This window comes from Hyposmocoma kahamanoa, unplaced genomic scaffold, assembly GCF_003589595.1.
Source record: "Hyposmocoma kahamanoa isolate Upper Pololo Valley unplaced genomic scaffold, ASM358959v1 179, whole genome shotgun sequence".
NCBI classification, from domain to species: domain Eukaryota; kingdom Metazoa; phylum Arthropoda; class Insecta; order Lepidoptera; family Cosmopterigidae; genus Hyposmocoma; species Hyposmocoma kahamanoa.
Genome location: NW_020653710.1, coordinates 978,312 through 995,832, shown reverse-complemented (window position 1 = coordinate 995,832; position 17,521 = coordinate 978,312). Strand labels below are relative to the sequence as shown.

Here is a 17,521-nt window from a genome sequence, read left to right as displayed (position 1 = left end):
AGCCTTTGACAGGATCTGGCACGCAAGCCTTTTAAGTAAGCTTCCCTCTTATGAGCTTCCCACTGATATTTGCAATTGGATCTTTATAGGTGAAAGTTTATAGGTGACTCGGAATTATTGGAGGCGAAGCTGCAGAACCTTGAACACCGCCGTAAAGTTGCCTGCGTATCGGTATTTTACAGGATATATCACGGAAAGTGTGCGATGGAATTACACGATTTAATTCCGCTTTAACCTTTCCATCACCGGGGGACTAGGTGTAGGCTTGGGTTCCACCTCTATGTTGTATGGCGAACGGCTATGGAGTGGAATTACGTGCCTGCAGACTTGTTCCTTGAATGTTATAACTTAGGCCTTTTCAACGCAAAAGTGAATAAGCAATATTTAGGTGTGCATGCTCCATCGTCGACTTCATCGTCACTTTCCATCAAGTGAGATGGAGGTCAAATGCGAACATACATTTAAACAAAAATATATATATTAGAAAAGTCATTTTCTGGCTCTCGTGCTCTTGATCCTGTACCAATACTCAGGTACCTATCCTCTTTCCAACAAAAAAAAGAATTATCCAAATCTGCTCACAAACCGGAGTTATCGCGTAAGATACATTAAAAAATCTACTTGAGAACCTCCTTTTTTTGAAATCGGTTAAAAATAAACATTAATTGTTTATTTCAATGTTTAAAGAAAATCGATTTAAAGTGTTTCCAGGTAAGTTCAGCATCTACTGTCTTTTTTCTTCAATCTCTTGGTTTTTTTTTGGTGCAATATCTTCAGATTTGACCTGGCAACACTGGGAACAGGGCTCACCTTCTGTTGAAATAATACTCAACGGTCGACTGTACAGTTTTAAGATTTAAATTTAAAATGGTTTATTGTTATTTATTTAAAGCTAGTGTTAATCTTAACTACTAAACACAGCAGAGACAATAGTGTGCCTTAAACGTAAGTATAGGAATTTTTAAAAGACTGCGATATCGGTTCGCTTGACGGCGGACAGCCCGTCGTCCCAAGTGAGCAGCGCGTTGAAGGAGAGGTACAGCGCCATGGCGGACAGGAAGTGCCAGAGGTCGTGTGCGTCGTAGAAGCGCAACACTTTGCACTCGTGGTTCAAGTCGCGCGAGGCGGCGGCCGTCGTCGACCACTCGGTGCTGCCGTACATAAAGAAATAGAGGGCGGGAGCCCACGTCGCCACCGCGCTGCCTAAAAACAGCCACGAGTACCAGCGCAGGCGCTCGCCGTGCAGCAGTTTCATGACCAGGTAGAACAACATGTACATGAACGTATTGCACAGTAGCACGTACAGCATGTGCCCCGCGAAGTCGGTCGCCATCGTCACCATGCCGTACACGGCAAAACCCCAATTAACGGCATTGGCGATCAGCAGTAGCGCCAGTCGCGCGCCATACAGTGGTCTCCCGCCGGCCGGCAGTTCGCGCAAGCCACGCGTCGCCTCCGTCAGACCGTGCTTATCCAGCGTGAACTGCCCCACGTAGTAGATATGCAGCGACAGTAGCAGGATTGTGAATATGTGGAGCACCGTGAACACGGCCCAGAAGATGGCGTTGCCGCCGATCACGCCCCACACCACTGCCACGAAACACGCAATTAGCAGATGTTGTTTTTTCGCGAAACGGGAGCGGAGGCCACTCACCTAACGCGATGAGGACGGCCAGCACACCGAAGGTGGCGTGCGCGCGCGCATTGATGTCGGGGTGTCGCGACTGGTAGATCGTCACCATGCTCAGCACCATCAGCACGTACATGAACGCCGTGTCTGCAATATGCGAGGGACCGCGTGAGCCGAGGGGGATGGCGAGGGTCAACGCATGGTCACCATTTCTCACCGAACTGGAAATTGAGCCGGTTGGGGCACACGTGGTAACTGGCGGAGAGCACTCCGACCACCATGATGCCTACGCCCAGCGATTCCAGCATCCCGTAGTGCTCGGGAATACCGTATTCCTGCGGAAACGGTGCGGGTGAGAGTGACTGTCGAGCGTTAACACGACGCGCGTTACTCTTCACGTTACGCACCTCGTGTCGCGGCCGGCGTCTGCGTCGAGAACGACGCCGGCGTACTTGGATCACGAACAGCATGCCCAGCAGCAGATAGCCGAGGTTGGAGAACACGTGGTTGAAGTCGGAGAGCCCGCCCGCAGGGTTGGCGCACAAGAAGTTGTAGTAGCACAGATCCAGTGACCCCGACACGTTCAGGATCTACGAGGCACGAATTGGCGTTTAGTTCGATTCGGAGGAGAAACGAGGCCGTGGCCGGGGTCGTACTGACAATCTGGAAAGTGACGACGAACTGCAGTACGGGTAGTGCGTAGAAGACGGCGACGGTGAACAGCGTGGACAGGTAGCGGTCGGAACGCGCGATGAGCGTGCGCGTGTGCCGCCGCGCCAGCGCCGCCACGTTGAGCTTCGCTGGCAATCCGAACGGCGTCGGCGACGCCTCTGCCGTCTGCGGCTGTAGGGCAAATTGTTTCAAGGGGATTTGGTGGCTGCATTATAGACAAGTGGGAATATCCGATGCATGCGAATAGAAGTTGGAAAGAAGGGTGCGAACCTGTTCGCGGTCGCCGTCACCCCCGATGAAGCGGGCTGCAGCGCCTGCATCGGTCGGCGCCGCTGGAGGTTCCTCGTCAGAATTGCTGTCGTCGCAGCTGTCGAGTGTAGCGTCTGAACATAATTTACACCATTACACGTCAATTTTCTTTATATTTGCCATTATAACGGAATGTTACAAGTATTTGTAAATAATTAACGCTCTGGTAAAAATGTAGAAAAAATATATTGTACTTTTCATATAAGTGAAAGTGAGTTCCCGCTATAGGGAGTTTGTCAAGCCAACAGCCACAATCTGGTCATCTGCTCTCCGTTCTTATTGCCCACCGACGGCAACGCACAGAAATTGGGAAAGTACTGGCGTAGTAGTTCTTGCCGGGCGGTACACTCAGAAACGAAGTTTACAAATTTTAAATAATACTAAAGCAGCTGAAGGCTGAACAGTTCCAGATGTAATAAAGTTTAAACGTCTCTCAAAATCATAATAGATTAAAATTATTATAGGACCTGGTACACCATACATTAGATATTTACTAGCTTCAGAGGAACTAAAACACCAAAGAACGTAAAATACTGACTGGAATCACGGCGACGGCGACGGTGGCGGCGCGCACGGCTGTCGACGCCGGCGGCGCCATCAGCGCCATCAGCATCGGTCCCCTCCACGCCATTCTCGCCTGCTAAGAATAACATAAATACTTATAAGCATAATCTAATCGCTACTTGTTTTAGTCATTTCTTATCTGCTTTAGTTATATTTTTTACGAAGTAAATAGGAAATTAGTCACCACTAGGCTCGGAAAAAGCCCTCTCGGCGCGCAACGGTAACAGCTAGGCACGGTAATGCAGTGCCTAGACTGGCTAATAAAAATAAAGAAAATCCTTTTTACCTCCGTGAACGTCTTATATGGACTAAAAGAGCACGCACCTGCAGGTTTCCACTCTGCATTCCAAAACATAAAACATATAAAGGCTGTTTCAAATACTCCGCGGCGGAAATTTGAAACAACATACCTACCGCCACCAGTGCGTTCTATACAATCGTTTAGGTATACTTTCAATAATCTCAGTACAGAGTACTAAAAAAAACCGACCTCAAAAGTACGTGGAATTACATCTATTTGCCAAGTTTTATTGAAATCGGTTAGCGGAAAGCAAACCCGCATTCAATCCCCTAGTTCGCCACTATACAGGACTTGACACAGGAGATAATAAAAATCGGTTCTCACTACTCAAAGTACATTGAGAGAAGAAAACGCCTTAAATTGGAAAATAGCAAAAACAACCATTAAAATAATTGCTCCTTATAATAAAATTTAGGCGCTATTTATAAAAATGATTTATCTTCATGCGTGAACAGCCACCCTTAGAGGTGGACGATTTTCTTCAAAATTAAATGGGACCACTATGGAGGTACCCTCTTTCTAACAAAAAAAAGAATCATGAAAATCGGTTCACAAATACCGGAGTTCTAAACTTCTAAAACTCCGGAGTAAACTTTTCGCAGTACATTAGAGATCGCCTTTACAGTGTGGCACCCCTGCTACAACAGCCATATATACAAAATGGAAAGAGTGCAAAGGAAATTTATTAAGACTCTCTACATTACGACCGGTCACTCATGATTGATTGTAAGCATTCTACCGATAAACATGAAATCGAGTTGCTGAAGGGTCGTCGTGATAACATAGATACTATCAGTCTATATAAAATAGTAAATAACAATCTCAGTACTCTGTACTGAGATCAGTACTCTGTACTTAGATTGAAGACAAGCAACTTTTTGAGTCTTTGAACGCTTTCAAAAATAAAATAATGTCTCCTTGAAGCAAACCTAAGCAAACTAAACTAAATTTATTAACGATATCTCATTCGAAATATGCGTCATCACATAGGTATATCCAAAAAACAATAACATATAATAGTAGGGGTTATATTTCTTGAGTTATACCTATGTAATTATTAATTCGAGGCAAAAAGACTCACTCGTAGTGTCGGCGAGGACGGCCTTAGGTGCGACGAGCGGCTTGCAGAGCGAGAAACGTTGCGCCAACACAAGCACCAAGAACGCAACGTAGAACACCAGGAACACCGCGAGGGCCACCACACTCGCCACTGCGTACTGCGCGCGCGTCAGCGCCGCCTACGCAACGCGACATGCTATTACGTTACAGCAAACATCCATCGTGTCGCCGCAGCATCATTACCATAATATAATAAGACAAACAGAGCAACTCCCGCCTGTTCAGCGCGTCAATGCCTACACGCCGATCCAAGCGTAGGGTTGTTATATTAATATGTTCGTTGTAGCATGGGCCAATGATTCAAGAGGATTGCTAATCGCGGCACAAGGCAGCAGTAGTCGGGTATTTGGTACCTATTGGTACAACAGATGTCGCGATGAGTGTCGAATAGCCATTTTTGTAACTAATTTGCAAATAATTGACGAACCACAATTTATCAAAGCTACTCTAATTTCTAGTAATAATAAACAAATCATCTAGGTGGTGCTTATTCCAAAGATTTTTACGGACATTGCCGGCTATTTTTTATTTTGTTTAGGATTGGCGCGACCTACCCATACTAGACAGACCTTTTTCGGAGTTACGATCTGTAGTAGGTATGTAGTACGTAGTATGGTATGCAGTCCTCTTGAATTACTGGTCCATGGTTGTAGGTAAGTAAAACATTTATCACAGTATTTTCTTGCTATATTGAAACAACATTTGTCAGATGCAGTACGTACCTACATATCGCGAATTATGGGAGTATGATTATGAAATAGAAATTAAATTGAGGCTTCTTGTTCAAACAACCATAAACTCGACAATATACACGTCTGCTATTTGATGTCATTTTCTAAACACCAAGCGAACGCTTTAATTGTATACAAATCTCAGATAAGTAAGCGTCGTATTCTGACATATCATGGGTATCGATTGCGAGAAGACGCGAGTAGAGTTGACTCGTCAGTAGTGGATAGTGTTGGTTCGGTGGATGAACAGGTCGAGGTGTTTACGTCGCTATTGACTTACCTTTATATGACGTACATGCATCAGTTCGACCTGTTAGTATCAGGCATCGTCCTGCACCGTGGGGGAGAAGAATCTTGCGAAAGCCAGGTACAAAATTGAACCATCTAATGCAAAATGCAAAAAATGTCACCGAGTCAGAAATCGCTGCGACACATTGATTAGGGAAGTTCAGCGACGCCACATCCACACGTCCATCGAAAATGGTAACCCCACTAAAATTTGGAATTTTCTTAAGTCGCTTGGAGTGGTAAATCTCATAGCAATAATTATTCTCTAGACCTGAACCTAGATAACCTTAACAATCATTTTTCATCTGCGCCTGTCTTTGGCTATTCAGTCAAGGACAACACTTTGCAATACATTTCATCATTACCAACTCCTGACTATGCCTCTTTTGTTTTAGCTCTGCCCAATACCAGTAAGCTGCCTTGGACTCGGTGGAGCGAAAAGCAAAGAGACTTATTAACAATAATTCTGTTGTGAAGTCGAAGCTTCAAAATCTCGACTTTCGCAGAAAAGTAGCCTGCTTGTCGCTTTTCTATCGGATACATTTCGGGGAGTGTGCGCAGGAACTTTTCAAATTGGTTTCGCCCTCACCGTTCCTCCTTCGGTCGACTAGAAGGTCCGGAGCTCTCCATTCTTATGTCGTTGATATTCCAGCTACTCGCACTAAGCGCTTTACTTCTTCATTTCTGATGCGTACAGCAAAGGAATGGATTGCTCTTCTAGCATCTGTGTTTCCCGAAAAGTACAATCTGGGGCTATTCAAGGCTAGAGTGAATACGCATTTTTTAGGCAAACGCGTCCCATCGTCGCTTAACATCAGGTGAGATTGTGGCCAAGCGTGTGTCTATTATATATATATATATATATATATACATATATATATATATATATATATATAAAGCTTTCGCCTACAATGCAGTAGGCAGTGATTGCATTAGTCATAATATGATCATTTCTATCCCCGATGTCTTCACTCTCGTCGTTACTAAAATCCAATAAATCGGACTCTACCTGCGCTTTCCCATGTGCCTGGAAAGACTCTTACGTAATTCCACTACCAAAAAAAAACAAACCAACACCCCTTCATTGTACCGTCCTATGTCAATTCACTTACGTGTATATAATGAGAATTATTTCGCTACGTGGTGCCATATCTCCGCCGGAGTTCCGCAAGGTGGCGTCCTTTCTTCTCTTTTATTTTCTTTGTTTATTAATTCTATCACACAGTCCCTCAGTTCTTCCTATCATCTTTATACTGATGACCTCCAAAGGATGGCGAAAGATGCCCCAATAACGACGAATTGCCGTCCATGAACTTTGCTAGTATAATTTTGCGTTTTAGTTTATCCCTAACTCTCAAAATACTTTTGTGTGTTTTTAGAAATCGGGAATAAAGAAATTGTAAAACATTGTAAAATACAATAACCTAATTCGACCACAGGTTAGGTAACGTTCTTGTACGTACCTTTCATTTTAAGCATGATTGAGCATTTCATTGCTGCAGAACATGTATATTAAATGTGGCAGGTTTGGCATATTTGGGAATATTCGGGAAGAATTTTGTTATTTTTGGGAACAAACTGAAAACTTGTTGTTTACTACGAACAAACATCTGAAGCAAAATATAGGACAATGTTATAAACATGACCTGTATCAACTTTATAAACCTAGCTTCTACTGACAGTACCTACTCAATTAGCTTTTTTGATGCTTTGATAATGAATCACAAGTACTGAGAGGTCTCTTTAATGCACGTCGTCAAAAACACTGGGTCAGAAAATACACGTGATGTTGCCACCTTCTTTACACCTTGTCGTCTTTTTAAGTCTTAGCTCATGCCATTAATGGTACCAATGGTGGACTTTCAATCCATTCGTCAATGGAGTCAGTCCTTTGGCCCTAAAGTTAACCCACGAAGGTGTTTGGTGCATATTTTTCTCTGAGTAGGCTTGAAAACTATTTGCCAACTAAAACTAAAATTACTCTGGTCCAGAGCATTTTCATTCCGATACTGGACTATGCAGATGTTTGCTATTTGGATTTGTCAATCACCCTGCTGAATAAATTGGAAGGGCTCTTAAATATGTACGTTAGGTTCATCTTCAGACTTCGTAAATTTGACCATGTCTTCCATTCCGCGCACAACTTAAATGGCTGCCCATTCACGGGCGGAAAGATCTTTATATCCTTTCCTTCTTTTCTCAATTCTTGTCTTAAAGATCGCTTCACTTTCCGCTCTTCTACACTTTGCCCTCTCCTTCGCTCCTCTGATACTCTCATACTAAACATGTCTATATCTCTAACTTTTGTTTTGTTTGTGAAATTCTCTCCCTGAACCGATTCGACGATCCCCTTCTCTTGATTCCTTCAAACAACTTGCCAAGGATCACTTCCTCAACTCCTAAGTTCCGCCTATCCTCTACTATCCTTTCGTTTATTTCCTATACCTATTTGTACTTATTTTTCTTTTCCCCTTAAAAGTATACCTATAAGAATTTAAAATTAATATTATTTTATTTATTGTTATGTATTAACATTATTTGGTGTGTACCATAGATATAGAAAAATAGGGGAGATTTGGTATGGGGGCGTGGTATGGTGTGTACATATCTATCTATTATATTTTGTTCTGTATATTATATTTTTACTATTACTTATTATGCAGTGTACTTATGATGATATTGTTTGGTTGCATCTCTTTTACATATCCCAAAGGTCTATTCAAAGGTTGCCTGTAAGAAATTGCTACATTGCAATAAGCCCGCTGTTACCACTATTATACTAAAGTTAAATTGTATTGTATTGTAAGTGTAATTTTGTGTGCAATAAAGATTATTTCATTCATTCATTCATATCTTTGTAGATCCGAATGAAATATATTTGAATGATATATATGATAGGTAAGGTTGGCATAAGTATGTTACTAAACATGAGAGTGTGTTTTGAATTTGTAGCCATGTGTTATTTTCATTTTTTTTTTTACATACAACTCGCGCTGTTTCGTTTGTTTGGCGTAACTCTGCTTGTCTTATGTCTCCTATGATCATTGCCGAGTTAAATTTACCGCGACAGTGACAGTGAAATTCTTCCGGCGCGACAGTGGGTCCACATGCGCGACGGCGTCCACCTCGGCCTCATTGAACGTGGCCTCCCACAGCCACTCAGGCTCGTGCTCAGGCTCGCCCGCGTCGTCGCCGGTGCACGCCACGTCCGACTCCTCGACCAGCGCAACAACGAAGAAGCCGTGTGGGAACTGGCTGCGCTGCAACACACGGGCTCAAATAGGCGGCGCGTTGTTGAGCGCGCAGTGTACGTACGTCGTCCTTCTAATAGTCCTTACCGCGAGCTGCACTGCGCCTGAGCGCATCATGGACATGCGCAGGCTGCGGCGCTTCTCCTCCGCCAATGACTCGCCTACCGGACACTGGAACACATCCACGGGATCTACTCTCCATCTCCGTCCGAAACAGTTACTGCCAAATAAGCAATGACCAAATGAAAAGACGCGTGATGCGAATGAAGCTTCATACTGGATACTTGTCTTTTTAATTTTGTCGAATATTACTTATTTGACAGTAATTGTTTCGGACGGATGTCCGACGGAGATCGAGAGTAGACCTCCACATCCCAGCATATTACTGGTCATCTTTATTTATACAACTACTTTTTATTTTTCTAATTCATTTATTCAGAACCATCAGAAAGTCCACCAAAGTACTAATGCTAAGAGGTGCAAAAAAATTTTTTGAGATACTGCTAGGTAGGTATGAAAAGTAAATGTGTCTGAAATAGGTACGGCTTACCGAATTGTTTTGCACAGACACGGTGGCGCAAGTGTCGTCGTCAGACGCGATCACCAGTCGCACGTGGTCCTGGCCCTCCAAGAACTCGTACAGGTACGCGCGAGGGGATGTCTGCACAAAATACCCTTCAACTTCCATAAAGCAAACCATTTTCACTTCTACGGACTCAGACGGTCACAGGTGCTAATATAGTAACTATGCTTCTTCATGGGTGTATTATTCATTCTGCTGTTCCCCAAGGTTCATTATTAGGATTTCTTTTATTTGCGATTATTATTAATGATAGCGGATTGTGTTTTTTAATTCTAAATTTTTATTATTCACGGATGACAATGAAAGTTTTTTAAGTTGTTAATAATATCTCAGACGCGGTTCTTTTACAAGCGGATCAAGAAAGACTGGACATTATATTGTAATATATAATAAAATGTTATTACAATATTTTACTCGAAAGCGAAATATTTTTAATTTTATTTACAAAACAAAACGAAATGTTATGCTAATAGGAACGCATCTGGATCAGATTTGGGAGTTATACTTGACAGTAAACTATTATTTGATCAGCATTGTTGGTAAGCCTTTTTGCTGACACACCTACGTATGTCTGTGATTATTTCGAATTTTGATTTAAGTTTTTGAAATGTTCCTTGTCACGACGACTTAAGAAAATATACATTGTTTTTCTTCATCACAGCAACTTGAGTTGTTTTTATTTTTGCCGAGATTTCCTGGGATAAAAGACTTCTGTCTTTACAAGCATATTTCTTATATATATGTTAAAGCGTAAAAAGCTCTAGGATTCATCATTCGTACCTCAGAACGGTTTAAAAATATGAAACTCCTGAAAATTCTTTATTGCACTTATGTTCGTAGCCATCTTGAGTATACACCGCAAATTTGGAATCCCTGCTACCGTACTTACACTAACAGCGTTGAAAAAAATTGTTGATTTCAGAAAGCCGATTTCTTGTCGAAATGGATTGCGAGATCCTTGATCGATGTCTTACGTGCAAGAATTGTTCTTAAAAGTATAGTCAAAAATGATTTTATGAATGTTTTTGTAAAAGTAATCACCACACATATATTGACATAAAGAAACATACGGCTTAATTAAAGTACACCAGTCAACAACGGAGTCTAGACATCGCTGTAAATCAAATGCATCTTCCAATCTAGTAATTAATATTAGAGTAAATCTAAGAAGAGAAGTAAGAAGTAAGACCATCGACATAGAGTAAGCATTTACAGGACAAGCGGTCAATAAGGTCATTCATGAAAGCCACGAAAAACACCTAGCGAGATGTGAGCATTGAGGAACCCCTGATGTTACCCGAACTGGCGAGAAGAATTCGCCATTCAATGCTTCAAGCTGGCTTCTATTAGAAAGGTAGAGTGTTACCTTACTGAGGTGCAACTCTATGGCTTTTTGCCATGGATTGTTATTACGTTGTGTCACGTACGATTTTAAAGCTGAATAAAGCTAAGTTTTGTGTTGGTTTGTCTTTTAATATGTATCACCAACGTAGCAAGTCTCCATGATTTCCAAAAATGCACAATTTGCTTATACATAAATCAAGGACTAGATACACCATTGCAAGAAATTTAATCTGTTACCTTCTATTATGTGTCTGCGGACAAATATAGCTGATGCCTGTTTTTTCTGAACATTGCACAGTGCACGGTGTATGGTTGTTTGCCAAGAGCTCATCAGTAGTGTCATACTCGAAATTCCAGTTACAAAATTTCGTAAGTATAATTTTAGAATGAATAGTTACCTACCAAGACCATTAACATTGTTTAACCAACTCAATGATGACGGTCGGATAGACCTTTTCTGCAATAGCGTTCAGAATATAAAAACAGTTACGATTAATAACTTCTTGTCGAGTGACCGATAGGCGAATGTTGCGTTCTCGTAGATGCGGCAAATTGTGTCATTGTAATGTTATTTTCTTATGGTCACACGTGGAAGCTTTTCATTGGCATATGATGATGATATGCAAAAGTAGCTGGAATCCTCCCTAATGAAATAAGATATCGACCTGGTCGACGGCGAAGCGATGATCGCTCTGGAAGGGCAGCCGCCAGTCGCGCAGCGGCGTCGCGCGCATGTCTAGACGCACGCTCGAGCGACAAGCCGACGACACGTGTAGGGAGAACGCGCCACGCACTGCGAGTGCGCTATCGTCTGCTGTAATTTCGGAGAGCTATTGCACGTCTTCGCTGCAGAGTTACGAGCGCCTACGACAGATGCGCGAAGAAGACTGACCGCAGTCGGGCGAATCAACGGCATTGACGGCGTAGGCGTCGTAGCACAGCGTGCGCGTGAGCTCGTAGAACGTGTACCGTCCGCTCGCGGAGAGGTACGGCAGCTGCCAGGTGAGGGCGCCGCTGCGCTGGCGGGCCGTGAGCAGGAGCGGCTGCGCCGGCTCGCCGCCCGAGCTGCGCACCCACAGCCGCGTCGGCCACGCGCCCTCGTCGTCTTTCTGTGCAACAAATTCACATCTGCGCGTTGATAAATGCTTACCTATGTAATAAAAATCTATTTCTATTCGAAATTAGCAATGATGGTGCTGATGGTGATTTTTCATAAGCTGCTGAAATGACAATTACTTAACTCTTTTTACATAACTACTCATCAAGAAAGTGAGCTCATAATTATTTACTCCTGACTACACAAAATCTGTGCTGTAAAATTTTGGCTTATATTTTAAAATGACTAATAATTGATTCATTGCCCGTGGTGCTACTGCGTAGTCCTACTAGTAGTACCACAGGCAATGATTATTGTCCGTGGTCCTACCAGTAGTACTACGTAGGGTGAATAAGACTGTAAATGTTCATTTTTATGTTTATCTGTAATTGAACACAAACACGTTCGACACGTTTTTCATTATTACTTTATATATAATAACTGCCTCCGTGGCCGAACGGTTACCATGCCGGACTGCCACGCAGAGGTCTCAGGTTCGATTCCCGGGCCGGGAGAAATATTTGTATGGCCTACATTTATTTCTCTCGTGAGTTTGGGTGTAATTTGTGGTTGTCTACGTGTGTGTCCATGGCACCCGCGACACAGGGTTTCCCTAGTGCGGGGCTATGTCGAGTGTGTGCGTTATTATTATTATAGGTACATATACCAATAACCTCTTAAATATCTTTCAATAACATTATATTCACAAGATATAATGTACGTTCAAGGTAAAAAACGTTTTTTTTTAAATCGCGCGTCATTTTCATTAATGAGGCGTAGATGATTATGATTTTCTTCGACAGAATGCATATTTCGAAAACTTGGTAAGAAGTAAAACACAATGGAAAAGGAAAACAAATTTATTTTATTTTTAAACAAATGTAAAATATCGAGTTCTTAGGTTTTCGCGATTGTTACACATAGGAAATGAAACTATTTTTCCGGATTTAAATCGCGTATATTTGTTTTTTCAAACAAACCGACCTTTCGGGCTCTTTACAGGTCCCATGGTCACGGTTGACTGAGGTGGTACAGTCTTCAACCAGTTATGTCTAATATTAATGCAAACCACCCTATTTTTATTGTAACTATAGTGAAAAAAGGTCGCCGCAGGACAGGCTTAGCCTAGTGTGGGACCACCTGTAATGACATACAATGTTTTCAAGCGGCATCGCGTTAACAATGCATGTTTTTGTTAATATTTAACACACACTTAAGGTTCATTTAGCATAAGTATCTTGTTCTTTTCTTAAAAATGTAAATATGTAAAGTGTTTTATTTTTCTGTGTGTTTGTGATGCCAATAAACATATTCTTATTCTTATTACAAAATTGAAGACTCCGTGTTAGACAAAGATGTATGGAAAGTCGAGACGGCTCGAGAATCCACACAAATTTGATTCAAAGTGTATTCCATATTTATGTAATGTATGGCATTGAAGTTTATTTGAAAAGAGCAATCCCTAGAGTTTCTTGCTCGTTCTTCTCAGGGAGGTCAGCGCAGTGAACGAGCAGTAGCTTAAAAAATGACGTTTTCAAATATAAAGTTTTACCAATGGAATAAATTATTGCTTGACTTTGATATTCGTTGTTTCCCTGTCCTTTGATAAATCTTAAGTTTACTGACGAGCTGGTTCTAGTTTCGGAGAGCATCGAGGATATAGGAGGAACAACGATGCTAGAGGATTTGAGGGTAGAATTCGAGTTTAAAGTGCAATATTTTAATAAAAGTCCTTTACTTTGGATGCATGTTTTAAACTGTCTTTCCAAAAAACAATCTTCGCGCGCTTTAACAAAGTTATAGCGTTCGGAAGTAGGTCAATGGTTCGGAAATAAGAAGTGAGACCGAGAGATGCGTTCGCACGTAAATCTGTGATCCGAGCGGCAACAAAGCGAAAATTCTAACGCGAATCTGTTCTCTATCCTAATAACAGAATATTCACATTCATTTATTCATTGCGCCGTATTCCGAATATAATATGAAATGTTGGACAAACCAAGGTATTTGAAATTGGACACGCCAACTTTATCATTACCTAGATAACAATTATAATGTTAACTACACATTTATCGGCAATACAAATTGAAAATTCGAGAACCCTTGTCCACTAGTTCACGAACTTATGGCGCCCATTATATTGTTATACTTACATAAATCTGTATTATATTACTCTGCACTAAATAAATGATGAAAACAATAACCGAATGAGTCTCGGACACAAGTTCTTTTATCTGCCTTGTTTCATCTTTCGGAGAACGAAAGAAGCTCCTCTCTTTCATCCCGTTTTTAGATTATTTTTTTTATAATATCAAGCGACGGAGCCAACAAGTCGTGCACCTGACGGTAAGCTACACGCCTGTCCATAACGTTGCTGTGCCACTCAGAATCTTATATCGCAAATAGATGACGATAAACTGCCGTACGAAGCACAATTCACGACCATTATATATAGTAACGTAACGTACAAGTTTCGTAATGAATAAATGAAAACTACTTATATTGAAAGAAAACGGGTCTATGACAGCCTTGTTGCCGTTCAGTCAATGTGACCGTCAATGTGCGGGGCGTGGTGTGGTATCTAAAGCTAAGGGCGGACAGTGTCCATTCTCGTTACTTTTTGTTCTCTGGTTAGGATTCCCGCAAAATTGCAAAATGTACCTAATCCCTATCTGAATTAGGTCATGGGTTCAAGTCCCGTCCCTTCCCTCGGGTCGAAGAAAAATTTGTCTTTGTTCGATCTTTGTATTAACAATTATGTCCAAGTTTTTAAAAACAAGTATTAGGTCAAGTTTACTAAGTAGGCATGGTAAGTACGAAATTCAAACAATATACTCTTAAAATATTTGTATGATTACAGAAATTCTGTACATGCTACGACTAGTTTTCCATCTGCCGAGCCAGCATACGGTCGGAAACTTAGAACGCATTAAATTAACATCCCAAGTCGCCACCTACCACAGTTTTTCGGAAGGCAACAGAATATTATACAAGCAGTATATCCATATTTAATGGTAAATATACTCAGTCAAGTAATATGTATAGTAGTTAGGGCCATTCCAACATCATTAACGTTAAGAAAACATACGAACCAAATAGTGCAATGTTACTGCTTGCTTGCTTACTAATATAAAGAACAAAACAGCTGGGATGTAGACACAACATACAAAGTTGTGATTCGTCGTGCGAAACACAGCCAATTGCCAACGAAGAGTAGCAATGCTGCAGTCACAATGTCCGACCACCGGCAGTCCTCAATCAGCACAGCAGGGGCCAAGGCTAGGTGAGCCGCAAAGCTCGCCATTACCATTGAGGGTTGAGCAGTCTTGAAAACGATGACGAGTTCCATGAGGCTCAGGCCAATCCTGGTCCTTGTGACGGAAACAGTCCTGTGCCTACTAAGCTAAGCGAGAATATTATGTATGTGTGCGTAAGCGCACTCTTATATATAATGTCTCTTATTGAATACACGCCAGTACGCTATTAGCTAGCAGTTGTTCCATTCGTCCCTCCTACGTACCTATCAATAACAAAGAATATTTATATGTACGAGTACGATGAAAAATTACATATCTTCTTCAACTATAACAATGTTGAAGAAGATATGTAGATAATTCTGTCTGGATTGACTAATAATTACGTCAAATGCTGTTGTCGTTAAATCTTCTATATGATGACCGTTTTGGAAATTATGATAAGAGGAATGGTTTTTTTTAAATGTTGTAAATAAATTTCGGTGAAGGAAATAATCGTGAGGAAGCCTGCACACATCGGAATTAGTAGAGGCGAAGCTGCAGAGCGTTGAACACCGCCGTAAAGTTGCCTGTTTGTCGGTATTCTGCAGGATATATCACGGAGAGTTTCGGAATTGCATGATTAAATTTCTCCTTCCCCTTTCCATCACCGGCAACTAGACGTAGACTGGAGTTCCACCCCAATGTTGTGGAGATATATACAATTCACATACAATTCTATTCTATTCTAATAGAAGTCAATACTTCGACGACTTTAAAATCAAAAACTCTCGTATGCGTACAGTTCTAGTGTTGCCATTTTAAAACAAGAATTATCATGTAAGTATTTATATAACTCTTACGGCGACACTCACCGGCACGAAGTCGAAGATGTACTCGATGCTGCTGTTGACGGAGAATGAATACTCCTGCGCGAACGTCAGCCTGACACACAACAAAACGTATTCAGTCACACAGACCCCTGTTAATTTGTTTATGTAATATGTATGACAGAGGTATTGCATATTCTGTTAGTTTGTATGTACGTATATTTAAATGGGGTAGTGGTGTGAAATGTAGTTATTGACTGCTACTAAGCTACTGAATCATCGATGTGCTCGGCTGCAATAGGAATTCTGTATTTTCTCAACTCGTAGTCTTTGGTAGCTAGCCACAGATTACTTAATAGTTACTACATAACAGATACTACGAGGCAAAAAGCCACCTTAGCATGCGCTCAGAAAGGTGAAAATAACGTTGCCCGCCGTATGCAATCGTGCGGAATAGAATGATGGGGTTGTACAAGGATTGTAATGTAAATAAAGACTTATCTGAGCACTGTCGACGATACACTCAATGGTAGGTACTTATCGCGTAACCTCGAGCGAGTGATGGAGCCTTGACCTAACTGTGTGTTGTCAAAGCTTATTTGTTATTTAATGAATTTCTATTCGTGCAAAATTGCTCTGCGTACTTGGATGACAAAAATCCGTGGTAGTGGCTTGTTTAGCACTTGCCGGTAGTCACGATCTAATGTTTAAATTAAATATGATAAATGTATTAAAATGTATAATATATAAAGAGCAACCCGTAGAGTTTCTTACTCATTCTTCTCAGGGGAATCTGCCTTATCAATGAGTAGTAGAGTTTAATTAGTATGACAATTTCAAGTGTAATTTGCTTACGTATGAAATAAAGATTATTTGACTTTGTTCGCTTGTTGTTAATATAATGTCAATTCTATTGTGGTTCAATCTGTTTTACCCCATCAAAAAAGCTATAGTTTTAAGAAGTGACACTTGCGTCTGAACGCTCGCCGTCCGGGCGTCGAAAGCGCCACTCAGAATCATTTTAGCGGTTTAACTTATATGTCCTCTCAATTTACTGCAGGTGCTCTCCCTCGATTGATACTAAACGTCGCGATGGGAAACGGGTTTCCACTTACCGAATCCGCTGGACGGAGACAAGTTGCGCGGGCGCCGCTAGCACAAGGAGTACCAGCAGCGCCGCGAGCGTCCGCAGCGCGTTCATATAGAGTGACACTTCGCTATAACTTACTAGGCACGTGCCTCTATTCACGCACAGGCAGGGCGCCGCCGCCGCCGGGCGTGCAAACCGCGTAAACCGACGCGAAGGAAGAGGCGCATCGGCACATACCTCGTCGGCGGCATATCGGCCGATAACGCTATCAGCGCGGGCGACGCGATAGCGCCCGTTTCCCGGAATCGCCGTTTTCCTAAGGAACGTTATCCGTGAGTCACGCCGCGTCGACTACGGCGGGCGGAGGGGCGGAGGGGCGCACGGTGGGCTGAAAATGCAAGGTTTGGACTTAAGGGATAAAATGTATGTTTTTAGTATCTAGGCATATATTTAAATAGTTTTTATTCTTTGACTTTTTTTAAT

The 17,521-nt window shown here is 41.9% G+C and overlaps 1 protein-coding gene across 2 annotated transcripts; it reads right to left on the bottom strand.

Moving 5' to 3' along the window:
• Positions 1 to 852: 852 nt before the first annotated feature.
• Positions 853 to 17,246, bottom strand: LOC113225876 (SID1 transmembrane family member 1-like). 2 transcript variants are annotated; one of them, XM_026458332.1, is made up of 15 exons: positions 17,064 to 17,246; positions 15,994 to 16,063; positions 11,685 to 11,901; positions 11,458 to 11,606; positions 9,416 to 9,526; positions 8,953 to 9,036; positions 8,677 to 8,874; positions 4,558 to 4,714; positions 3,150 to 3,251; positions 2,573 to 2,685; positions 2,291 to 2,473; positions 2,038 to 2,220; positions 1,848 to 1,965; positions 1,655 to 1,777; positions 853 to 1,590 (listed from the first exon to the last, which is right to left on the bottom strand). In XM_026458332.1, the coding sequence occupies exons 1-15, from the start codon at positions 17,147 to 17,149 to the stop codon at positions 962 to 964; spliced, it is 2,523 nt and encodes an 840-aa protein (XP_026314117.1). In that variant the 5' UTR covers positions 17,150 to 17,246; the 3' UTR covers positions 853 to 961. The 2 variants fall into 2 exon arrangements, with proteins under 2 accessions (XP_026314117.1, XP_026314118.1); XM_026458333.1 differs by having other exon boundaries at positions 3,150 to 3,248.
• Between the last annotated feature and the right edge of the window lie 275 nt (positions 17,247 to 17,521).

What these genes read in the sequence shown, in the direction of transcription:
- LOC113225876 (XM_026458332.1), bottom strand. Translation starts at nt 17,149, where the DNA reads ATGAACGCGCTGCGGACGCTCGCGGCGCTGCTGGTACTCCTTGTGCTA. An exon ending in CAGGCGCAGTGCAGCTCGCG is followed by an intron (nt 8,875 to 8,952) that starts GTAAGGACTATT and finishes CGTGTGTTGCAG; the next exon opens with CGCAGCCAGTTCCCACACGG. An exon ending in CCGGCTCAATTTCCAGTTCG is followed by an intron (nt 1,778 to 1,847) that starts GTGAGAAATGGT and finishes CGCATATTGCAG; the next exon opens with ACACGGCGTTCATGTACGTG.